The sequence below is a fragment of the Protopterus annectens genome, chromosome 1.part2 (genome assembly GCF_019279795.1).
Source record: "Protopterus annectens isolate FY-2018-M chromosome 1.part2, PAN1.0, whole genome shotgun sequence".
Lineage (NCBI taxonomy): Eukaryota > Metazoa > Chordata > Ceratodontiformes > Protopteridae > Protopterus > Protopterus annectens.
In genome coordinates, this window is record NC_056727.1 from 975,349,326 (window position 1) to 975,376,509 (window position 27,184).

At 40.4% G+C, this 27,184-nt stretch overlaps 1 protein-coding gene across 3 annotated transcripts in view; it reads right to left on the minus strand.

Annotated features, from left to right (window-relative positions):
* Nucleotides 1-921: 921 nt before the first annotated feature.
* The window catches only part of KIAA1522 (KIAA1522 ortholog), a 1,150,531-nt gene continuing 1,124,268 nt past the window's right edge, over nucleotides 922-27,184 (minus strand). For all 3 annotated transcript variants that reach the window (XM_044059935.1, XM_044059936.1, XM_044059937.1), the window contains one exon: nucleotides 922-5,713. In XM_044059935.1, coding sequence (XP_043915870.1) covers nucleotides 5,673-5,713 — 41 coding nt within the window. In that variant the 3' untranslated portion in view covers nucleotides 922-5,672. The remainder of the gene's footprint in view (nucleotides 5,714-27,184) is intronic.

Consider the following 27,184-nt stretch of genomic DNA (forward strand, 5'->3'; position numbering starts at 1 on the left):
GAAAAAGGAATGCATCTGGTCACCATGGAATTCCCTTGTGGTCCTCTTGAATGAACACTGTTATCAGTATAAATTAGTTCTCCAACATGGAAAGGTTAATACTGAAAAGGGCTGTGTTCTGTTTATACATTATATACATGAATGTATAAATTTGAGGGAATTAAATACCTCATTTTCTTTGCTGGCTCTCCTATATTCAATAAGAATAAATCACATTGGTGCAGTAAGGAATGTCCCCATCTGGGTGCTGCGGATGCCCCATATGCTGGTTATGGGAAAGGTCAAGCCTTTTGGGAAGGCACGTTAAACAACTTAAGGTAGATGAGTCAAGTCAGGGGTTGGAAGTAACCTGTGAAACAAACAGCAGTTAAATGACATGAAGAATAAAACAAGAAAATAATGGGATCTTGCGCATCAGACACAGGGGGATGTGTAATAACATTTAAAAAGATTTCAAGCTAAACTCTGGTAGATTAAAAAAAATAATGATAAAAAGCTGTGAAAATGTTTATGACCTGCAGTACCCCTCAAGACATTTAAAGCACTTTGTAGGACCACATCATTAAACGGCGTTTTCATAACAATACAGTTAATAATCTCAACCCTTCCTCTATGAGGCACACTGGATGGCTAAGACTGATTTTGCAGCATTCCTTCACCAGTTACTTCCTGCCCCAGATAAGTCTCACAAACTCTTTTCTCTATGAATGCATGTACTGTTATGTGTACATAAGGGTTGGGGTCAGTCCTCTGTCTTAGATGTCAAATGATCACACTCTAATTACAGCAAGAAAACATTGTTGGAGATGTGTTTCACTGAACTGGGAAAGCTGCAGAAAAACAGTACTGGTGTTCTCCATCTCCTCTGGATGTGCACTAATCATAAATTTCTACTGCTACAATTTAAACACACACATGAAATCTGAGTAATCAGTCAAGCTTTATTTGTATAGTTGAACAAAAATACATTTAGTGGCATTTTTGGTTTCTCAAGGCAGGTGATATAATGAGGCAGAAGCCTGACAAGAAACTGACTCATTTGAGGAAATAAACATTTATATATAATATATACTCTTAACATTTCTATATAAAAAAAAAATAAAATAAAAAGAGATGCTGCCTTTGCTGATGATCAGCAATGTGTAATTATGATCAGTAGAGGTTACAGGTTAAGTGCTAGCAGACGAATTTGTGCAGTCAGTAACAACCCCATGAGCTGTTTAACGTCCCCAAGCCCAGTTCACTATTACAATTTTCACTACGATTTCAACAATCCATATTTGTAGCAACCAAATTCCTGAGGTCAGATTCCAGTGTGTGAGAACACTACTGCATTACAGTATATTCTGCTATCTCAGACATTTTAGCTATGATAAAACAGCAAGAAGCTGCAAGCATAAGACCAATTTCAACATCATTTCAGCACTTCAAAGAGAAATGTGAGGAACCCAGTAAGGTGCAGTTTCAGTTTTCCCTGCAGAAAAATGCAATTCAACCAATACAAAGTAATACAGCAGTTTTTTTTTCCTTTTTAAATAATGAAATAAAAGTAGTTCTCTCCTCAAAACTCCAGTGCAGCTGACAAATTAAATGCACAAAACTGCAGATGTAAACAGCAGGCAACACCGTAAGGATCCACTACGGTCTTCTTAATATATGCCCACATAAAGGTTAATGCTAGGAACACGGATGACAGTTTTTGCAGCCTCCATTTAGTTCATATACACCCTTACAACTGCGTCCCTTGTCCTAACCCCACATTTTATTTCATTTTTTTTCTTACACCTTGGTTCTGTCTAATTCAAATGACAGCAGCTGTCACCCAGTACTGAATGGTGCAAGCTTGTGAGCAAGCATCTAAGTTGCCTTTTACTCAGTTAATACATTCAGTGGTAGATATATTCAGCAGCTGGCTCAAGGGTGTAATTGCGAACCTTCTGGCAAATGCATACAACTTAGAAATTCATGTTTTGTACAACTGTGTGTCTGCCCCTTCCTCCAAGAAGCAGCACCCTCAGAGTTAGTATACAGTATTTAAAGGATGTGGAGGAAAGCCTCAAGACAAGGTATGCAGGGAGGCTTGCCACTGCAAAAAAGGGAATTCAAAGTAGCTCAATTTCACAATTATTGGCACTAAATAAAAAAAGAAAAATGCAATTACAATATGGAGCTGCAGTAGAAGCCCAACTTCCACATCCAATTTTTGTTTCACTCATTTCCTGCTGACCATCAAGTTCTCTGCTATCAAACTAGTCCCCCTAGTTCCCACTGGGTAACAGATACTCACAGGAAACATCATTCAGACTGTAATAATTTTTTTCTATTTAGCTCTACAAGTCCTGTGCACATCTCCCTAGCATTCAAGGGTTGGCATGTAACTAGCCTTGCGAATGATAGTCACAGCTTCACATGCAATGTAATTGTAGCCCTGTCCTCTGGTAGACAAAACGTTTGCGTGATATCCAGTCTCCCAATGTCCATTCCACTAAGAAGCACGTGCCTAGACATACACTTCCCCCAACCTCTCCACCTGGGCTTATCACCCGGGTCACAGTTTATTGCTTTATTCCACTGTGCCAGTGAAGCTGTCTCCATTTTCCACTTAAAACAGAATGCCTTGTTTCCGCTGTTTACTCTGTATCCACCTACCATAGCTTCTTCTGTTCATGCATTTTTTTTTTGTTTTCTCAACATTATGACTGCTTTAGCCTCTCCTCCCAGCTTCTTTTCAGACACTCATGTGCTCACCAATTTACAAAATCTGTGCTCTAGATTTTCAAATCAGATCTAATCTAGATTTTCAAATCAGATCTAATAGACAGTTGCAGTTGTGAATTTCAGTTAGAAGTAATACTTCACTTTCTTAGTAGCGGGACTGCAGTCTGTACTATTTTTTTTTTTTTTAATTAGTAGTACCTTGCTAAGAGCAGCTCTGTCTTGCAGGAAAGCATGAATAATTCCCTACGGTTTTCTTAAGATGATGACATAAAACTCAGATTCTGAAAGTGATTCTCAACTCTGGACAAACTTAAAAACGACTGGTGCTCAAATTACTTACTATTCTCTAAAAAAGTAAAATGCTTCAGTAAGGCATGTCCCTATTTTGGGGTTCCAAAATGGTAGCACAATAGCCCTATAAGTATGTTACCTTTTCTAGTACAATGAAACATTAAAAAAGAAATATCTGTGGTCACAGCACTAAAAATGCAGTGAAGTAAAGGATCCTCCTGCAGGGGTGGCAGTAATATAAGACTCGCACACACTGCTTTCTTACCATATTGCAACTGCTATTAAAAGCTGCAGTTACCATGTGAAATGTTTCCTACTTAAAACATCCAGAAGCCATTTAAATTATATGTACTTCCACCACATTTCTATAGTTGCTAAATCTATGCCAGTTGTTTAAAGATGCTAATTGCTGCAACTGTGCTTTATAAACTGGAGAAAAAAAAACAACTCTGGATCAGCCTACCTGCCCAGTGAAAATATAACAGCCCCATCTGACAAATTCCACATTATGAATCACAGGTATTTTCAATAAATAAATAAAGGTAAGTCAACTGAAATTTAGCTAAGCGTACATTTCAGAGATTAATTCTTTATGAAAATAACAATGAAAACTAAAAAATAATTTAAAGTATTTATGAAATTAAATCACTGGGCATAAAATACTGCAGGGAAAAACACTGCAAGTTTTATATTTTGCTATAACGACAGCAGACCTGGGTAGAAAACAATCTGCCAGCACAACTGAGGACATTCAGAATGATAACCACAGACATTTTTGAGGTGGTTAAAACTACTGTTCTGCTAAAGACAATTAAGTTGGATCTACTAACTTCACTCTAACTGCAACTGGTCACAACTACGACAGCAAGACTTTATTGCAAAAATATGTGGAACTGTATGGCTGGGACACAGAAACCCAAAGGCAGTGTACACTTGGGCAGAGTGCTGCCTGTTGTTCCAAAGCAGCAAAAACATTTGGGAGGTAACTGTTTCTCATGATTTAAGTTTCCACATAATGTGACAAGTCATGGGGCCTGGTAGAGCAAGAGGTATCGATAAAAAAAATAATAATAAAGATTATAGAAAAAATGGAGGTGGTGTGGGGGGTCAGTACATAAAGACTTAATTTGGAATTATTTGTACTGTTCTAGAATACATGCTTGTAGAAATATGTACACTAAGTGCAGGAGGCCCGCACCAAGGTAACTAAAATCATGAAAACAAATCTACAGCTTAAGACCAGTGACACACTGGCAACGTTTCTACTAAAAATGTAACACATAAAAAATGCTATCTATGGCAAAAAGAAAAAAAATGTGCAGGAAAAATGGAAAGACGCAGCAGGTTGCTATCTGTTAATATATTTTTCTATGCAGCCCTGCCTTTAAAGCAACACCCTTAGTGCATTTGTCAGAGTGGGTTAAAGTTTGATGAAAATCTTTAGCACTGTAAATAATAAAGTTAAACTGATGCATTTTTTCCCAGCTGTTGCTAAATAAAACAAAATAAGACATCATCAATGTCTGTGTAGCCTTTCTTATGATCATAAATGAAAACAAGCTTTGCCCACTGTCTAGGTCTGGTTACCTCCACCACAAATGAGAAGAATTTGTCTAATTTATTAGACAATAGGCTTACAGACTTATCAGGACACTGGCAGACCCTGATCGTCGTCTTCTGGCCAGCAGAAACTACACAATGTTTTTCTTTTTACATTCTAAGTACCTATCTCCCGAGGTCACATACTCTTTCAGAACCACCTTAATCAGTGGAAGGATGGAAATGGTTTATTATTATGACCCCTGTGTGTATATAAATGTGTGCATGTATACATACATTTCTTTCTTCCTCTCTCTATATGTGTGTGTTTCTGTGTATGGGCACACACACCTTTACCTACACTTGACAAACTAGTGACAGAGACATTTAAGAAAATAAACTCTTCCTGTTTTACCAAAATGTCATTATTTATCTACCAAGGTTCATCTCACACTGAGCCTCGTCGAAAAAAAATCTTTAGAAGGCTCACTAAAAAAGCATGAGTATAAACCTGCAAAGGAGGAAACTTGTGTACACCAAGTGTGACGTATTGTGCAGTCTATGCCTTGCCAGAAGAATCAGTAAGTAAAATGAAGTAAATGTTGAACATATTTCAGGAATACTGTCTTCTAATGACTTGAAGTGGGGCCTGGTTTCTAGCAAAAGGACATGTATTAGTACAGGTAATATTTTAACCTCGTACTCCAAAACACTAAGAATGAATGAAGATCCTGTACATGGAGTACATTCGGTTTTCAATGCCACTCATGTGCATCCCCTTTTCCCAGCAGTTGGTACAGAAGGCTCCCCCCATAAGGCATCAAAGGTAACTCACAGAACTGGGGAACATTTGCCCATTATGGTGCTGCAGAATCCATCCCATGCTGCAGTTTTCAGCAATGTAATATGCAAGATAAAAGTTAAATAATAAAAGAAGCAGACCAACACCATTAATTTTCTATTTGTCATTTTTGCATAAATAAGGCCATTTCAGGCTAAGGCTTTTGTTGATGTGAGTTCCAGAACAGGATATCCATCACTTTGAAGCAATCTCTTTCCATGCTTTCCTTTCTTTATTGACCTACAAAGGTCCCAAACAATATCATTACAACACTTGTTAGTATTCATGATGGAGGCTTCGCCGTGTTCCCCGTTTCTTCATTAGCTACAGAATAAGAAAAACACCTGTTAGCACTCAAACCAAATTACAAACATTTCTAAACTTGACATCAGACAAAACGCAAGCATTTTTTTCTCATTTTGTACCAATATTGGCTGGCTAGTCTTATGTATTGTTGTGCAGTGCCAATACCCAGCTCGGGCATCTGTAATCTATTAACATTTATCATATTCTCCATGCCCATATAGGTTTTCTACAAATACTCTGGTTTCCTCCCGCATCCCAAAAACATGTTGGTTGAACTGACTACACCTTTGTGGCCTAAGCCATGGCTGAAAAGTATTAAACAAAACCACACTGTCAGTATTGTTTCATAACATGTAATTAGACAAAATGGCACTTGCTCATTGAAAAACCTATGAGTGGTTTTCTGTTGGGATAAAAGCCCACCTCCTCAAGGATCACGGGATGAATCCTTCATCCCTATATTAGTATTCCAACTCTGAATCACTACATATTTTTTTTTGGGAGGGGGTGGTGGTACTTAAATCTCTTCATTTTGATGAATTCAGTTTCCAGGTGCTTGAGTCAATGTATGTCCTGTAGCCTGAGTGCAACAAATCCAGTGAACACCTGTACAACTAACAGAAAGAACCATGATGAACTGATTCACTTGGTGAGCAAACAAAAGCCAAGATTTACTCCACATGGCAGATTAACAAGAGATATTTCTACAACACACACGAAGTCCAGAACCATGCTAATATTTATTAAAACACAAAGATAATTAAGGAAAAAAATGTAATATGTAAAAACTTAATTATGTTTTAAAATCAGGATGGAAATCACCACTTAATATATACTTTCATCACATGATATTAAAAGGCTGATGTCAATGTTTTAGTCAAAGTGACTTGAGAAAGGGCTTTCTAAACCTGACAACAGAATGTCAAGATAGAGTATTCTGTCTTGGTGTCTAAAACTTGAAATGAGCTCCAAAATTCCCTCTTAATTTTCTGTTTACCAGTGTAGAAATATGTGCAGGCTGGGCACATTGTTGAGTAAACAACATTAACACTTCTCAGTCAGGACAGAATGGAAAGATTCTACTACTCGGAGGGTGTTGAAATTGTTTTCAAATCATTCAGGCAATTTACAAATGAACAATCGAAATACCAAAAGCATAACTCAATAAACATTAAAAAAAAACATTTCTTGTGGGCAGGTACCCATGCATCCCCATGTGGGGCAACTGGCCTCCAACCACTAACTTCTTTACACAGAGTCCACAGTCACACTACTGTGGAAGAAAAGGTAGGGAACAAAATTGCACCTCTGGACTGCACAATCCAACTAAATGTTGCAAAGCATACCATGATATCAAAATTTTGAACAAGAGTCATTTGATGATGTGTAGATATAGCAATAAAAATGGTGAACAGTATTACTGTATTGCGGCAAATGCGCTTAGTGCATTTATAAGCAGCACTCCTTTGGTTCTGCCTCTAACCTATGCTGGGGACGGGATAGTAGTATAGATGTTGATTCTAACTCTTCATTCTTAAAAGGACATTTTGGCTGGCCTCCTGCTATTTTCATTACACCAGGATTAGTATTAAGTGTGGCCCAGTTTTTCCTGATACCATCCCGAATACCAGAAGTGTCCCTAGTAGAAGTTAAACAAACACACACATCACTCAGATATTTGTACTTAATCTGTTTAAGTATGGCTTACTCCTGGTCTTTCTACACTTCATTACTTGTATGTTGCTCTCTCTCCTACCTGACAGTAGTAGCTCTCTAAAACTTCTCCTGCTATTCACTCCAACTCCCCAGATATAGTATACTCATTACTTGTCAAGTTTCATTGCTCTGTTCGTCAGTACAAATAATTTCTAAAGACGCAGTGTGGGGATGCATGCTTTTTCTGTTAACACAAATATTTACTTTAACAGGTTTCCTGTTCAGCTTCCTACTTTGCCACCTCTTTCATATCTAACAACTGCAGCATCTAGAAAACTTAGCTCATTCTGTGAATATTCTGCACTAAATGTCAAATGTGTTGCGGTACCATTCAAAAACTTCAAACTGGGTTAAAAACCATTCATCCCCTCCCCAAATCAATAAAACATTGTCAAGATGTCTTACACAGAATAACAAATCTGCATGGTGTTAATGAAAAACATGTCTTCTCCCATTCATACAGGATATTTGCAAACGCATTTGTGCACTGGGTGCTCACTGCTATACTTTCAGATTGTAGGTACATGCCATTTAAAAACATTACTCTCTCGTATGGTGGTGCAGTGGTTAGCATTGCCACCTCACAGCAAGAGGTTCTCTGGTTCGATCCTCGGCTAGGGTGCCTTCTGTGTGCAGTCTGCATGTCCTCCCTGTGGTCACGTGGGTTTCCTCCGGGTGCTCCGGTTTCCTCCCACATCCCAAAGACATGCTGCAGGTGGATTAGGCACTCTAAATTGGCCCTAGGAGTGAGTATGTGCATGTGTGTGCCTTCTGTGGAAGGTTGGGTGCCAGGCTGGCAACTCAACACCGTAAAACTCCACTGCCAATCATGAGCGGACAAGGTGATCCGCTGTGGCGACCCCTAAACGGGAAAAGCCGAAAGAAGAAGAAGACTCTCTCGTACTAGTTCAAATAAAATGCACAACACATGTACCTGTGTAATATGTCTGGAGTGAGATGACCTCATTGTTTTTACCCTTACATCACTGGGGACTTACTTCAGGTAAATCCTACAGACCATGCATGTAATTTTTGCAAAACGTCATTTGCATCAGAGAAAATAGTGTTAATATTTAGAAGATAAGACCTCATTCTCTATATAAATGGAAGTAAGCTCTGTCACCCATCCCCTGTCTAATACAACTGGACATAGTAAAGAATTCAGTACTGATTTATGTATTCTGGGCAAACTATGTCTGAGGGATAACTGGATCACTATCATGCAAGTACAACCCCCCTCCCCCCCAAGCTCTGCTGTAATAAGTCCTCGCAAATGAAAATTACACAGTATAGGGCATCTGGAAGTCAGACCTAGGTAGACCTGTCCCCCAGACATGCTAAATCCATAGCAGCAGGACATTTCTGTCCAATTTTAATGCTCCAAGAATTCCAGAGAAAGAAATATAATATATCAATTGTCTTCATATGTACAATAGTATTACTTACTCTCACACAAACAGCCTGGATAGACAGAAGTAACATGACTGCACTCTGGACTCTCACTGATGACATATCAATCAATATGGATAAAAGCAACCTGAATGGCATACTTTAATAATGTTACTAGAGCCTCTGACCTAGTCAATCACATAGTCTTACTTCACTCTTATGGCTGAAATGGGTATTAACCCACAGACAACTGTAGAACTTTCAGGATAAAAATTCGGAAGCACTCCCACTTCATTCTGAACCTCGCCTATCTAATTTTCTCTTTTACAAACAAACTTCCCCTAGATTTACCCCTACTCACATTTCTCTTGTATGCAGATGCATGGTCCTGTACAAAGCCAGCCCCAGTCATAGCAATGTCAGTGGCACAACGGGTAGCACATACACCTTTGGTGCAGAAGGCTGTGAGTTCTATTTCCACACCAGAGGGATGGATTGCAGACAACACAGTGCAGCATAAGGGGGTGCTGCACTTGACCGAGTCATCCTTCAGATGAGACATTAAACATAGGTGCCGTCTGCTTTAACTGGTGGCAGGTGTAAAAGATCTACTGTCTGAACTGTTTTTTTGCCACATTTTACTGTATACTGCACTAGTTCAACTGTAGCATAACCCAGTTCCAGGTTTGCTGCTTCTGGGTCTGTTTTCTAACTTCTGAGCATCAAATTCAAGCCATCTTTGTTGGAGACGCCCCTTCTGCACCCTTGGGGAGAAGAGTGCTGTCTAGGTCCCATTTAATTGAGGGTGACTAGACTACAGCTCAGACAGAGCATCCTTATTGGCTAGTTCGAGTTAAAAGGGTTATTTCTTGTTTTATTTAAGCCCCGCGTCTGTGCTTGCTTGCGTGTAGTGCAAGTTACCGTTGGAGGTTAGAGACGCAAACGTTTTTTTCCTTAGCACTTTGCGTGTGTTCCTCCAGAGATTTTTCACGGCCCTGCTCTACTGTTGGGTAGGAACACTAAGTCTAGCCTCAGAGGTACCAACACACCTCTCACCCACTAGCCATTCCTAAGTGCAATCTCTCTTTCTGACCATATAAATTTACCTAACTCTATGGATGGCCACCTCCCACAGTTTCCCCAGCCAACTTTGTAGACATGGGCATCCCAAGACAGTGTAGCAACTGCCTCAAGTTCACACACAACTCTCTACTCCTAGTCCACACAGACTCAACATGTGAGAGATGCAATTATATTAAGAACCTTGAATCCATGCTCTCTCACACACCAGTCAGTACCATACAAGAATGAGTGCATTGTCAACATGCACACCTCACCTCTTACTCCACCCAAACCCACATCACACATACCTACATATGCAGAAGTCCTCACCAGAAACATACCAGAGACCTCCCAAACACAAACATAAGCACGCTACACACAATACTTCCCCTACAGAACACAATACACACAATAGCTCACACACCAGTGCCTCACCCGTCAAGCCCTTATGCCAAAACATAAAAACAAGCATATTAGTCATAGGTGATACCATTGTGAGACACACAGATGTCCCTCCTCTCACCAGGATGGATAAGGAGAAGGTCACGGTCAGCTGTCTTTCAGGTTCCAGGATTCACCATACCACACATGCACTCAAGTCTCTTAACAACAGGTACTGTTATGACTCTGTCATAGTCCATGTTGGTGTGAACGACTTGAGATGTACTTCTCTGGACTACATGAAGAGAGACATGACTGAGCTCTCTCAGACTCGGTCTCTCAGGCAGGTATGCCCCTAGCCTTATGCAGCATTTTACCTTAAACTAGGATGATGCCTCAATACAATCAGAAAATTATTGACTTCAATAACTGGCTTAGTTTTGGGTGTCATTCTAAAGGGATACTGTATCTGTCAGGTTTGGATGACATGAACAACAGACCTCGATGCTTTGCCAGGGATGGTCTTCATCTGTCACCCCTGAGATTTTGGCTACTGGCCAAGATTCTTGCCACCCATATAGTGCCTTTTTAGGCAGCGCTCAAGGACAAAATTCACAACATAAAAACTTCATCTAAAAACAAACTCACAGTTAAGCTGCTAAACACTAGGAGTCTAAACAAGAAACTACACTCACTGGAAGCAATCCTCACCTTGGAAGACGTAGACATTTGTGCAGTCACAAGACCTGGTTCAAGGCTGTGGAGAGCACCCCAGCCATATCAGGCTATGCCTCCTTCCACACGTTCAGACCATAAACTGCAGGTGTGAAAACTAAAGGAGGCAGTGTATGAATATTCATTAAAGATAAATACACGACCAGATTGTTTTAGCAATATTCATTATAGATAAATACACCTCCTGATTGTTTAAACAGCACGATTCCCTGGAGATACTGCAGGTGCAATTAACTGTTGGTAAGACACCTATTCAAGTCATTCCCAGCTGTAGGACCCCCTTCATAAATCAGGACACCCATTCTGCCTATTTGGATCTACTTGAGCCTATCAAGATACATCTGAACACCATGGTTTTGGGCGACTAACTAGCCATCCATTGACTGGGTAAATTACTTGTGCATAAACTCACTTGTCCAAAGGTTCTTAGACTTCATTAACTCCAATGCTCTGGACCAGCTAGTTGACATCCTCACAAAGGGTGCCAACATCGTGGATCTGGTGCTTACCAATATGGGGGACCACTGTAGCACCCCCACTAAGAGGTCTTCCCTGGTGAGATATGACCACAAATCAGTGTCATTTGAAGTAACTATCACACCTGACCCCCCCAGCAGCAACTAAACTAAAAAACTTCTCCAAAGCAGACTATAACCTATTACAGGATGGTAAAAATAGCTTCACTGTACTTCCCCCTCTCAGATGGAACTGGTAACTATGCAGAGTTCTACACCAGTACTTTTATACAAACACCTGTATAACTGCATTGACTTAGCTGTACCTGACAGGACCAAAACAAGCTCTTCAAGGAAGAGCAAACCTGCCTGGTGGACAATTGTGATTAACAGGCTTTACAATCAGAGGAAGAAATTGCTGTCTAAGAGTAAGAGGGAGCGAGCTCTAAAGTAGAAACACTCCCTCCTCATCTTTAACAAGCAAATAAGACTTCTTGTGAAGTACTCCAAAGCAACCTACAAATCCAAATTAGCCTCCTCAACTAAGGCTAACCATAAGGTATTCTTTAGTTACATCTGTAACCTAAAAGGAAAGGCCCAGATCTGTGCTGAACTGGAAGTTAATGATACCACATATACTGAACCTGTGGACACAGCTAACGTGTTAGCCAACAGGTTCTGTGAAAACGTCACTCCCCTGTCCCCAGCATACATAACCCATGACATCCCTACCACCTGTCCTCTACCTTGTATCTCTAAAGAGCAAGTTGTTGACAACCTCTCTCAGGTCAAAAACACAACATCTACGGAACCTGATAACATCCCAGGCTGTGTTCTACATGAGCTCAAACAAGAATTAGCAATGCCATTGGGTACTCTTGTCAATCATAGTCTAAGCACTGGCTTCATCCCAAGCTTAATGGAAAAAGGCCACCGTTAACACCTTGCACAAAGGTGGTGCTTCCACTGACCCTGGAAACTATAGACCTATTAGCCTGACCAGCCTCATTTGCAAGGCCATGGAGCGAATCATCATAGATCTTCTCTACAAAGATATAGGTATCTCCAAACACCTGACCCTACTCAATTTGGATATGTCAAAGGGAGATCATGCCTGTTAAACCTGGTGGACTTCTTCGAGACAGTCACCAAGGCCCTGGATGAGGGGAAATCTGTGCATACAGCCTACCTAGAGACTTAGCAAAGGCTTCTGACACCATCTCCCACTCAGGCATCACTGACTAACCCAGCTAGGTATCAACCCTTACATCATTAGATGGTTCGCTAACTGGCTCACTGATAGAACACAGTCAAAAATAGGTGAATCCACCTCTAACAGCAGATCTGTAACCAGTGGTGTTCCACAGGGATCAGTCCTGGGACCTCTACTGTTTGGAATCCATTTCTCTGAAGTACAGGCTAAAACTAAAGGTCTGTGGCTGACAAAGTTTACTGATGACTGCAAACTGGGAGTGGTCATAGAATCTCCAAACAATGTCACCATCCTACAAGACAGTCTTCACAAACAAATGATTGGTGTCAAAGTCATGGCCTTAAACTCAATGCAAAAAAATGTAGTATCATCCCTTTCAGTAACAGCGATGTTCCTCCCAGTATTCTTCCCTCATCAGGCCAATAATTCAGTATAATGCCCCTTTTGGTATGTACCTTTCCAAGCACTTGCAGCAATTACAGTAATTGCAGAGACCACAAAGGTTCCTCACAAGGAAACTCCAAGGTATTCAGCATTTATCCTTTTAGGATCATCTGAAATCAATGTCTCTATCTTGTTTTATAGAGACTACTGAGAGGCAGCCTCTGCCTTGCATAAAGGCAATCTTTGACCTTGCTTTATTAGAAATGCTGCATATCTGCAAGTCAAATTTTACACAGGTTACTCGCTCTAAAGGCCTTAACCTTGTATGTGACATTAACAGAACCTGCTGAAAGGACAGATTTGTCTCCCAGAAGTTACCACACCTTTAGAACAGACTCCCACTATATGTCAAGCAGAACACCTCATTGGCCCTCTTCAAACGCAATCTGGACAATTGGATGGGTAACTGTAAATTCACCCTGGGGGTTCCACCTGTGTTCATTTTTGACAGGGTCAATAGGTGCCGATTGTGGAAATAAGGGTAAAACTTGGCTAGGCTTGTAAGGGCCCTAGGGTCATTAGCCTAGTAACCTCTTATGAATCTTGGTCTCAAGTCACCTTTCAAAAAGAGTAGATTACTATTAATTTTGGACCAGCAGTATAGGTCTAGAGACCATAGCAGAAAACACTAGAGGCCAGCATGTGCAACTTAATCAACTTTAATACGTAAAAATAAAACTAAGGCATATAATGCCACAGAAAAAGATTTATTTCAGTTCAAACCAGTTTCGGCTAAACAGCCTTCCTCAGTGAAAAAGCAAATTACATGCTTACAACTTTTCATGAATATATATACATACCAGCAACCACTTGGAAAATGGTACAATCCAAACCAAATGCTGGAGTTTTAATAGTTACTTACAACATATATTCAGAAAAACATTTTAATTATTATATGGAAGTAATTATATTGTCCCCTATACATGAATCATATAGCAAAATTAAGTACATATGTGTATATATTAAGGTACTTGAAAAAAGTAATAAATAGTTACATAGCCTGTGAGTATATTATTGGGTGAAAACATCCAATAATTAATAAGGTCCTAAATGCCATAATATAGTGTGTTAAACCATAAGTTCACAATAACAAAAACAAAACTAGATGGATAAATGGTATGTCCAAAAAAATTCTAGTATGATAACCAGTAATAAGAAGCCTATTGTATGCTTATTAATTAATAGTTCGATACAAAAGTATGCATAAATAACTAGGAGTCGATCCAAATGATTTATAAATATCATAGATCTAATTTAAATGATTCCCACTCCTAATAAAATGGTATACAACAATTGTATATTATAGAATAAGCACAAAAATTACAGTATTCATATATTATAATACCAACTCATAGTGAACACCACGATGATACATTCAATATTGAGAAACATTGGAAAAGGTTTCATATGTAGCCTAACCACATAGTCTATACAATACTAAACTACATATTATACAAGTTATTGGTATCTGTTTTATAACTCAAACAAATTCCAGTTCCACAGACTAATCGTGGTGTCAGCATTCCTATAAGATTACAAATGGTCATTAAAGCCAGGGGGAAGAGAGCCCCCCAAATGGATAATCCAATATTTCTCCTTGTGGTTCAAAATGCTATGCCACCCCTGTTGGTTGCTCCTATCTCCAGTGATTTTATCAATAATCATAAACATAAACTTTGCATTGTGATGTTTAACAGTGTGTCGATATAAAGCATTGGTCTCTTTCTTATTACGAATATCACTTTTGTGTTCCCCCATTCTAACCCGTAATGAGCGTGATGTTTGTCCAACATAGAATGCTGAACATTGACATGTTGCCAGGTATATGACCCAACTGCTGCTACAGTTACCAAAAACTCTAAGATCATAAACTCGACTCGTATTAGTGCTCGTAAATTGTTTAAGTTTACTTACTTAATTACAAGATGTACAGTGGCTACACAGAAATGTGCCCAGCAGTTGGTCCCCAAATATAGTCATTTGTTTGTAGATGGCCCCACCACTTTCTTTATGTTTATAGTGTGAGAATAATGCTCCTAGCGTTTTTCCTAGTCTGTAAGAAAACTTGACATTTAGGACCCAGCATATCTCTCAGATGATCATTCGCTAATAATATATTCCAATTTGCATCAAGGGTATTTCTAATAACATTATAGTTTCTACCATAGGTAGTAACAAACCTCAATGAGGATTCTTGTTTAAATGGTTGGTTAGTTATGTATTCAAGTAGTGTGTTCCCATCCTTTTTGTCTGACCATATACTGGCTGATGTTATGTCAAATGGATGATATCCTCTGTTCAAGAATCTTTTCTGGAGATCCACTTTGGCTTCATCAAAATCCCTTGTTGAAGAACAAATGCGTTTGATCCTAAGAAATTGGGATTTTGGTATGTTGCGGATGGTGTCGCACGGGTGCATGCTAGATGCGTGAATAGTGTATTATATTGTGGATATTTCCTATGAATTTTGGTACTCAGTGTATGGTCATTATTCCTGTACACTAACATCCAGGAAATCAATAGTTTTGGGGTGGAATGTTACAGTGAATTGTATACCCCAGATGTTACTATTAAGATATTCCACAAATTCCCGTAAATATACTGCATCAGCACACCACACCATCCAGCAATCATCAAGGTATCTACGCCATATATCTATTTCAACTATGTAAATATTATGGAGTGGATTATATATCAGACATTCTTCCAAATATGCCATGAATAGGTCGGCGTATATGGGGCAAAAGACGCCCCCATGGCAGTACCTTGAATTTGCCAATAGCATTCTCCCTGAAAGTAGAACACATGTTTATTGAGCACATGTTCAGCCATGCAGATGATCAGTGTGTTAAAGCCTGGTGGATATAATTTGGCATTTTCTAGCCAATATTGTAGAGCTTGCAACCCTGCCCAATGAAGTATGCTAGTGTACAATGATTTAACATCCAATGTACACATAAGCCAATGTGGTTCCAATTGGGTGTCTTGTATAATATAATGGTTGAAGTTGTTGCATGGTTCAGTAAGTGAGCCAATGCCTGATACGATCGGTCTACCTGGTGGCTTAGAAATAGATTTGTGAATTTTGGGAAGCAAATACAAAATCTGTTTCTGTGGAATCTATCACCGTAAGATGTTTTACTGTATTTTGTGTAATACCACCTTCTTCCATAGCCAGGGTAAGAAATGTATCAATTTCTTTTCTGAAATTAATGGTGGGATCTATAGACATATGCATGAAACTTGGTACAAATCCCAAACCTTTATTCAAAAGTTGTTCTTGTTCATTAGTTAAAATGACATCATATCACGGACTACAAAAGGGGACGCCCATTTGACACTTAAAGATCTGTCAGATTTATGGACACAAATCAAAGAGTGACCAGGGGCAGAACCAAAAAAAGACCTAGGTCTATATTGAAACACTATGACAAATCTATAGCTAGTACTTTGGGGGAGGAGTCCTCCTATACTGATAGTGAGAATGTACAGTTCCAAGAATCACCAAGAATCACCAATGCAGAAAAGGTCTAATTCCACACTCCCTTTAGAAGGGGAAAAAGGCGGCGGGGTGGCCGCAAACATAGACATGGGAAGCAGAACCGACTCAGTGGAGGGATTGATAGGAACTCTACTGAGACAATAGAACAAGACTATAAAAATGTACTCAATTTGTCTGATGTCATTTTAACTAATGAACAAGAACAACTTTTGAATAAAGGTTTGGGATTTGTACCAAGTTTCTTTTGTGATGAATACAATATTGTGTCTGACGTTATGGATTTTTGTCGTAACCTTAATCTTAAAATATTTTTTTCAGACCAAACTTCCCAAATATCTCAAAGATGTAATGACTTCAAATTTAAAAAATCTCAATTTCAACCTCCCATGAACAAACATGCATCTATTTTTCAACAATCAGTCTTAAGGGATTTACATTTTCCACAATTTGAATCTCGCATCATGGGTCAAAATATTATTACATCCGAAAGAATGGCCCTGGCTGAACTAAGAAATAACCATGATATAGCAATATTACCAGCTGATAAAGGAGGGGCGGTTGTGATCTTGAATATGAATTATTATCTTAAGGAAGGCTTGGATCAACTATCGGACACAAAATGCTATATGCATATGTCTATAGATCCCACCATTAATTTCAAAAAAGAAATTGATACATTTCTTACCCTGGCTATGGAAGAAGGTATTATTACACAAAATACAGTAAAACATTTTACAGTGATAGATCCCCAGAAACAGATTTTGTATTTGCTTCCCAAAATTCACAAATCTGTTTCTAAACCACCAGGTAGACCGATCGTATCAGGCATTAGCTCACTTACTGAACCACTTTCGGTATTTTTGACACAAAGTACAGTTTTGTACCTACCATAAATGTAGATGTCCGACAGATATGCAACTGCAGTCATAACATATGGGTTGTCCTGCCTCAGGCAGCCCTCGGTCGGCCGAATTCCAAAGTCTGGGTCCGGCGTCGGCTGGTGTCGCCTCATCTCCGACGTCACAACGGCTGGAGTATAAAGGCATCGGCCGACGCCATCTTCTTCAGTGTTTCTTGCCCCAGATGCCAGGTGCCCTCCTAGGAAGGCTAAGTTTGGTGAATGGATAAAAAATTCCAGACATGCACAACAGTAATAAACAGATACACCATAGGAGATACCCCCAGCTAATAAGAATAGGGGTAGGGACCCATAAGGAAGGTTGAAGAGGGGAAGGAGGGTGGGAAAATCTGACTGCAGTTGCATATCTATCGGACATCTACATTTATGGTAGGTACAAAACTGTACTATGTCCTTCAAGAATGCAACTGCAGTCATAACATATGGGTTGAATACCATAGCCAAGCTGGGGGTGGATGGAACTAAGAGAGGGATGGTGTAGCTAAAATGCCCTGCAGGACTGCCGAAGCAAAGCCTGCTCGGGATCTGGAGTATAAAGCAGGTTGTAGTGTTTGGTAAATGTATGCACGGAGCTCCATGTAGCAGCCTCTAAAATGTCCTTTGTTGCTACTCCTCTTAGGAAAGCTGTGGATGTGGCTATAGCTCTGGTGGAATGTGGCCTAATATTGGCTGGCACACCTTTTCCATGGAAAGAATAGCAGAATCTAATGCTGTGTCCAATCCATTTTGAAATTGTTTGTTTGGAGATTGCTTTTCCTTGTACTCCAGCAGCATAGGCTACAAATAGTTGGTCAGACTTTCTGGTGGTCTTAGTTCTGTCCAAGTAGTAGTGACGTTGCCTGTGTATGTCCAAAGTATGCAGCAGTTTTTCCCCCTTATTTTGAGGATTGGGGAAGAAAGTAGGCAGATGAATAGCTTGATTTAGAGACACCCTGGAAATAACTTTTGGCATGAATGTAGGATTGGTTCTTAGAGAAACTCTGTCCTGATGAAAAATGAGGAAGGGAGGCACTGCCATGAGTGCCTGTATCTCCGAGACTCTTCTTGCAGATATGACTGCCAATAGAAAGACAGTTTTCCATGATAGAAATTGCATTTCTGAAGTTGCTGCTGGCTCAAAAGGAGGAAGAGTTAATTTTTCCAAAACGAAATTAAGGTCCCATGCAGGTACTGGCTGTTTTCTGGGAGGTTTGATATTCTTTATCCCTCTTAGAAACTCTTAGCAAAGGATGTGAAAACACTGGTGGGTCACAATTGTAATTTGCTGAGATTGCTGAGGCGTGAATCTTTATAGAAGAGTATGATAGTCCAGTATGAAACATTTCTGCCAAGTATTCTAATATCTGAGGTATATTCAGTAATGTTGTATCCTGACCCCTGTTGGCATTCCAGATGCTGAATCTCTTCCACTTGGCTGAATAGGTTTTTAGGTCTGCGTGCTTCCAGTAAGATCTCTTGAACTGTCTTGGAAAGAGAGATAGCAGGAGGAGTCATGGTAACCTCCAGGCTGTCAGATGCAATGTTTTCAGGTTTTGATGGACAGTCCTGTAATTGTGTTGTGTTAGGAGCAGGGGCCATAGGGGCAGAGGCCACGGTCTGGTCCGAGTTATGCTCAACAGCAGAGGATACCAGTGTTGCCTTGGCCAGTCTGGAGCTATCAAAATGCCTGTTGGTTGTTCTGCTTTGATCTTCAGTATCACCTTGGTTAGCAGAGGTAAAGGAGGGAATGCATAAATTTTTAGGGAGTTCCAGCTGAAGGAGAGAGCATCCGTTTCCCAGGCTAGAGGATGGTGGGTCCTTGTGCAGAACTTTTCCAGGTGATGATTTAAGTGGGAAGCAAAGAGATCTACGTCCGGTCTTCCCCATGTCTGTTAGTTGTGAGAAAATGTGAGGATGCAGCATCCATTCATGTGGATCCAAGAAATTTCTGCTCAGGTTGTCCGCCAATACATTGTCCTTGCCTGGCACAAACTGGGATTGCAAATGTATCTTCAGGCTCAGGGATTTTTCCCAGAGAAGCATTGTTAGTCTGCAGAGGGGATAAGAATGGGTGCCTCCCTGCTTGTTTATGTACCACATGACAGTGGTGTTGTCTGTCCTTATTAGCAAATGTCCTTGTTGTAGTGATTTTTCGAAAGCCTCGATAGCATGCATCACTGCCAACATCTCTTTTTGGTTTATGTGCAGATGTCTTTCCTTTGGTGTCCATAGACCTTGAATGCACCTGCCCTCCATGTGCGCTCCCCATCCATGATCTGAGGCATCTGTTGTAATCATTTGACCTGCTTGTGGTCTGTTGAAAGACATGCCTTTGTTTAACTGACTCGCTTGAGCCCACCACAAAAACTCCTTTTGCAGGCATGGAATTAGTGGGATTACGTCCTCTAGGCTTTGGCTGTGTTGGGACCATAAGCTTTTTAAATACCATTGCAGCTTTCTCATATGAAGTCTTGCCAAAGGTATCAGAAGAATGCAAGATGCCATGAACCCCAGGGCCTGCAGGATTTTCCTTGCAGTCAGCTGGGTGAGTTTTGCTAGGCCTTTGAAGTATTCTGGTAACTGCTGTTGTTTTTCCTCTGTGAGGTAGGCCATTTGAGTTTCTGTGTCCAGTTTGGCTCCTAGGAAAATAATCTGTTGGGATGGCAGTAGTCTTGACTTCTGAATGTTGACTGTGTAATCCCAAGGCCTGCAGTAGTTGAATGACATAGTCCAAGTTTGCTTTTAAGGTTTGTTTGTTGTCTGCTTGTATGAGGCAGTCGTCCAGGTAGGGGTATATTTGAATCCCCTGGAGTCTGCAGTGTGCCACTACTGATGCCAGGCATTTCGTGAACACTCTGGGCGCAGTAGATACGCCAAACGGCAATGCTGAGAATTGATAATGCTCTGTTCCTGCAAGAAATCTGAGGTATCTTCTGCAGCTTTGTCTGATTGGGACATGCAGGTATGCCTCCTTGAGGTCCAGAGTAACCAGCCAAGACCCCTTGCCCAGCATGGGAAGGAGTTGCTGCAGCGTCAGCATTTTGAACTTTGGCACAATAAGAAAGGTATTTAAAGTTGACAAGTCCAGTAAAGGTCTCCATTTGTTTTCTTTTCTTAGAACAAGGAACAGTCTTGAATAAAATCCCTGGCCTTGTTCCTGAGGAGGAACCATTTCTATTGCTTTTATACTTAACAGTTTTGAGACTTGAGTGAGTGCCTCTGCCCTTTGATGATGTGGCAGGTTTGGCATGCCTTGTTTTATTGGTAAAGTATGGAAGTGGAATCTGCAACCTTTGTCTATTAAATCCAGAATCCAGTTGTCCTTGGTTAAGATATGCCAGTTTTTTGAGAATAATGATAATTTTCTGCCCAAAGGTGCTTCTCTTTGAGCCTTTGTAGGCGGTATGAAAGTCAAGTCATTGTGATTGTCCTTGTGGTGCAGCTGGACTGGCTGCAGCACTTCTTTGATTTGTAGGTTGCCATTGGCGGCCCCTGTAGGAGCCTCGGTATTGCCCTCAGCCACGCCTGTTCTTTCCCCTTTGAAACTTGTCCGAGTCTGGGAAGGACCAATTCTTTGAAGGCCAGTTTCTACTGAATCTGGGTGGCTGAACCTGGAGGAAATCCTTGACCGTCTGTACTGACTTAGCTTTTTCCTCAATGGACTTCAACACATCTTGTGCATTAGCACCAAAAAGCTTCAGTTTTTCCAGAGGTGCATCAAGTAATTTTACTTTGACATGGTCTGGCAGTGGCTGATCTTTTAACCAAGCATGTCTACGTATCACAGCCCCAGTCATAGCTGCTCTACATGAAGCCTCCAATGCATCATAACCACACTGAAGAAAATGATTGTTAACCTGCTGAGTGTTATGTACGTGATCCTGCAATGCCTTTCTATCAATAGGCTCAGGAGAGGCTAACTTTTTCTGCAAATCATCCAGTAAAAAATCCTGGTACTGAAACATATGAAAAAGGCAGTTAAGTGACCTCATGGCTAGGGTGGTAGAGGTATAAACTTTTTTACCCCATCTCTCCATAGACCTAGCTTCCCTATCCGCTGGCAAAGGATTCTTGGCAGTGGAGGTAGCCACTCCCTTGGGGCCCTGTGAGATAGTTTCTAAATCCACGGAGTGGGCCTTAAAGAGATGCTTGTGAGTGTCAGGGACTCTGTAATATCTGTCTGGCTTGACAGGAGCAGGGGGGAGAGAATCAGGGTTAGCACTGGAGTCGGAGAAAACATCATCCAAAACATCCATCACCGGGGGAATAGCTAAAGGTCTGTGCTGGGGAAGCTTTAGGAAGGTACGGAGCCTTTTCCTGGAATCCGAAAATTCCTGACCCTGCCATTGGAAATGTTCCCTCATTGAGTGCAGGACTTCACCAAACGAGAAATCCTCTGGAGGAGAGGCAGAGGGAATAGATTCCTCAGCATCAGAGTCCTCATAGGCCTGGAAGGATTCTTCTTGAATATCTGAATGCTCAGAATCCCCAGAGGCCTCATCTGAAGAAAGGGTTTCACTCTGCTCAGTTCTAGGCCTTTTTTCTACAGGAGGCAGAGAACCTCTGTCTGGGTGAGGCTGAGACCCCCTGATAAGGGAAATAAGGTCTGCAGCCAGAGACATTATCTGTTTATCAGAGGAGGGGGCCTGGACAGCAGGTTTAGGATGGGCCTTGGCCTAACTGGCGGCCTTAGCACGTGCAAAGGCCTTGATGGACATAGATACAGGAGGCCTAGCAGCCCCACGTGCAGGAGTGACCTTGTCCACCGGAATGGTGTCGGGTAAATCAAGAACTTCGGTTTCCGGAGGAAAATCAACAACCAGCACCGGAGAGGGCTCCGGGACGGAAGGACGAGTTAACGCTGTGTCGTCGGCCTGGAGTGGTTGAATAACCGCTTCCACAGGGACCGACGTGCTAGTGGAGGGTCTAGGAGTAGTATCGGTAGAGGACGCGGGCCGAGGAAGCCGGTCCCGGTCCTTCCGTTTTTTGGAAGATTGAGTTGTTGGTTGATCCGACGGCATGATATAGGCGAAGGATTCGCCGAAAAAGTCTTCAGCAAATTCTGCCCGGCACCTGAGAGTGCGCTTATTAAAGCAAGCACAGGCAGCACAGGCCGAGACGTCGTGGTCTGGGCCCAGGCAAGGAAGACAGTAGGAATGGAAGTCCTTATGAGGTATTTTTGTTTACCACAAGACAAACAATTATTAACTTTCTCAATTTGTTCTGACATCGGCTGAGGCAAGAAAAAATGTTCCCCAATGGGGTACTTAGCTTTTAGATGACTTCGGTACTGAAAACACAGGAGCTGACCGACCGGCACTTGCGAACTGCTTCTGCTTCGGGCACCGCGCGGCAAGAAAGACTGGAGAAGATGGCGTCGGCCGATGCCTTTATACTCCAGCCGTTGTGACGTCAGAGAGGAGGCGACACCAGCTGACGCCGGACCCAGACTTTGGAATTTGGCCGACCGAGGGCTGCCTGAGGCAGGACAACCCATATGTTATGACTGCAGTTGCATTCTTGAAGGACATCAACTCCAACCATTATTGAAAAAGGTTAGGGCCAGAATACAGGACACGACACAATTCTTACAGATTATACAAGACACCCAATTGGAACCACATTGGCTTATGTGTACATTGGATGTTAAATCATTGTACACTAGCATACCTCATTGGGCAGGGTTGCAAGCTCTACAGTATTGGCTAGAAAATGCCAAATTATATCCACCAGGCTTTAACTCACTGATCATCTGCATGGCTGAACATGTGCTCAATAAACATGTGTTCTACTTTCAGGGAGAATGCTATTGGTAACTTCAAGGTACTGCCATGGTGGCATCTTTTGCCCCCATATACGCCGACCTATTCATGGCATATTTGGAAGAATGTCTGATATATAATCCACTCCATAATATTTACATGGTTGAAATAGATATATGGCGTAGATACCTTGATGATTGTTGGATGGTGTGGCGTGCTGATGCAGTATACTTACCGGAGTTTGTGGAATATCTTAATAGTAACATCTGGGGTATACAATTCACTAACATTCCACCCCAAAACTATTGATTTCCTGGATGTTACAGTGTACAGGAATAATGACCATACACTGAGTACCAAAATTCATAGGAAATATCCACAATATAATACACTACTTCAAGCATCTAGCATGCACCTGCGCCACACCATCCGCAACATACCAAAATCCCAATTTCTTAGGATCAAATGCATTTGTTCTTCAACAAGGGATTTTGATGAAGCCAAAGTGGATCTCCAGAAAAGATTCTTGAACAGAGGATATCATCCATTTGACATAACATCAGCCAGTATATGGTCAGACAAAAAGGATAGGAACACACTACTTGAATACAAAACTCACCAACCATTTAAACAAGAATCCTCATTGAGGTTTGTTACTACCTATGGTAGAAACCATAATGTTATTAGAAATACCCTTGATGCAAATTGGAATATATTATTAGCGAATGATCATCTGAGAGACATTCTGGGTCCCAAATGTCAGTTTTTTCACAGACTAGGAAAAATGCTAGGAGCATTATTCTCACACTATAAACATAAAGAAAGTGGTAGGGCCATCTACAAACAAATGACTATATTTGGGGACCAACTACTGGGCACATTTTCGTGTGGCCACTGTACATCATGTAATCAAGTAAGTAAACAAACAATTTACGAGCACTAATACGAGTCAAGTTTATGATCTTAGAGTTTTTGGTAACTGTAGCAGCAGTTGGGTCATATACCTGGCAACATGTCAGTGTTCAGCATTCTATGTTGGACAAACATCACGCTCATTACGGGTTAGAATGGGGGAACACAAAAGTGATATTCGTAATAAGAAAGAGACCAATGCTTTATATCGACACACTGTTAAACATCACAATGCAAAGTTTATGTTTATGATTATTGATAAAATCACTGTAGATAGGAGCAACCAACAGGGGTGACATAGCATTTTGAACCACAAGGAGAAATACTGGATTATCCATTTGGGTGCACTCTCCCCCCCTGGCCTTAATGACCATTTGCAATCTTATAGGAATGCTGACACCACGGATTAGTCTGTGGAACTGGAATTTGTTTGAGTTATAAAACAGATACCAATAACTTGTATAATATGTAGTTTAGTATTGTATAGACTATGTGGTTAGGCTACATATGAAACATTTTCCAATGTTTCTCAATATTGAATGTATCATCGTGATGTTCACTATGAGTTGGTATTATAACATATGAATACTGTAATTTTTGTGCTTATTATATAATATACAATTGTTGTATACCATTTTATTAGGAGTGTGAATCATTTAAATTAGATCTATGATATTTATAAATCATTTGGATTGACTCCTAGTTATTTATGCATACTTTTGTATCAAACTATTAATTAATAAGCATACAATAGGCTTCTTATTACTGGTCATCATACTAGAATGTTTTTGGACATACAATTTATCCATATAGTTTTGTTTTTGTTATTGTGAACTTATGGTTTAACACACTATATTATGGCATTTAGGACCTTATTAATTATTGGATATTTTCCCCAATAATACACTCACAGGCTATGTAACTATTACTTTTTTCAAGTACCTTAATATATTCACATATGTAGCTAATTTTGCTATAGGATTCATGTATAGGGGACAATATAGTTACTTCCATATAATAATTAAAATGTTTTTCTGAATATATGTTGTAAGCAACTATTAAAACACCAGCTTTTGGTTTGGATTGTACCATTTTCTGATTGGTTGCTGGTATGTATAAATATTCATGAAAAGTTGTAAACGTGTAATTTGCTTTTTCACTGAGGAAGGCTGTTTAGCTGAAACCGGTTTGAACTGAAACAAATCTTTTTCTGTGGCATTATATGCCTTAGTTTTATTTTTACGTATTAAAGTTGATTAAGCTGCACATGCTGGCCTCTAGTGTTTTCTTCTATATTGGTTTGGCCAGGCATACCGTACTTGCGAGACGTACAGTTTGTGCTAGAGACCATAGCCCCTGTTTCGGACACATTAACTGATGGCATGACATGGAATTATTATAAGCCTATATAATCACACCTTATCACTAACAGCACATACATTAGGACCACTTGGGAGATCAAATATTTGCAAGCATCCAGCCCTCTTTCCCTCCACATTCTCACACTGCATCACAGAACCACCTCTCCAGTTCTGAGTCAGTAAAAAAAGCTGAGGAAAAATACCCAATAAACATGAAGACAAGAAGCAATGAATCCAGGAGTTGGAATGTCTGCTAGGCAAGACAGACCTTCCTCTTACAGATCTATCATTTTAGTATGTACCCATAACTTCTGTATCGGATAATGGGTTCATCACTGGTAACTCCTAGGATACAGCCACTCACTAATCCTAGGTAGAGATATTAAGGGATCATGACTGTCATAAAAGTGGCCCCAAATAAAGAACTGGACCGTGAGATGACATCTGGGTACATTGCGTCAGAAAAGTGTTCAAGCAAGATCAACCAGCAGCAGCAGTGTAAATGTTATTCAAAAAGTCCATAAAGGTCGCAATGATGCAGAGGCAGTACCTGCCCTGGTACAATGTGCCATAAGGGTCAGTGAGAATATCTTTCAATACTTATTTTATGAAAGCTAGTATAGTTTGCCAACCACTTATAGAGTATAATTCATGATGTTTATGCACGGACATGTTTTATCAAAGGATAGAAAAAGCTACTTCTCCCAGGGCCACGTCTATCTATTTCGTGGCTGAGCTATCACCCATAAAATTAAGGAGTTTCTCTCCCAGCAACTACAAGCAAAGAAAAATGGCAAGTCAAATGATTCATTTAGATTGGTTTCTGTAGCCACCATAAGCATAAAGTATGGTTTAATCCTGACAGCACCTTTTTCTTTCTCAAAAACAAGCATGATGATTTGAGAGAAGCAGCCTGAAATTCTAACAGAAGTGATGTCCAATAGGAAGTTTTCCAATGAAAAAACTTTAATTCAGCCGATGCTGCTCATTTGAAAAGTAGAAAGTTCAGCTTCTCCAAAATAATGCGACTATCCCATGAGGAAAGTTGGTCTTTTAATGAAGGTCTAATTTGAAAAAAATACTTTGAAGAAAACCCTTGCATACTTCCATACAATAGAGGATTTCTTCCCTAATGAATACTAAAAATGGCTGCTAAATGCTCCTTTTAAACAGTGGGTTCAGTGCTGAAGATTTCCTATAGGTAATACAAAACCTCAGGAACTGGTGCTGAAAAGACTGAAGTGCTGAGTGATAGAAGGTGCAAGGAAAAGTAGACTATGCACTCTCTATTTTCTAAATAAATGACTTCCTGGCAGAAGAGAGGACAGACATTATCTGAGAAGTCATGAGGGCAACTGAAAGCTCTGGCACTCTGAGAACCAATGAGACTTAGTAATTAACTGGACTAGAGAAGCCATGCAGTTAATTTCTCAGCATAAAGTTCTGGGTGAGCCTTCCACAGAAGATTTTAGCTGTCTGAAGGAAGACTATTCAATTAGGCCCAGAGGACATATTGCTGAAGAAAAGGCAATCAAATCTCCCTTACCCAGACAATGCAATCATAATTACTCTGATCTTGTGTCATCTGGCCCATTCGGTGAACCTTGTTTGTCAGAAGGCATGGGGAAATGCACAGGAGAAATCATTACGGCAATGGTT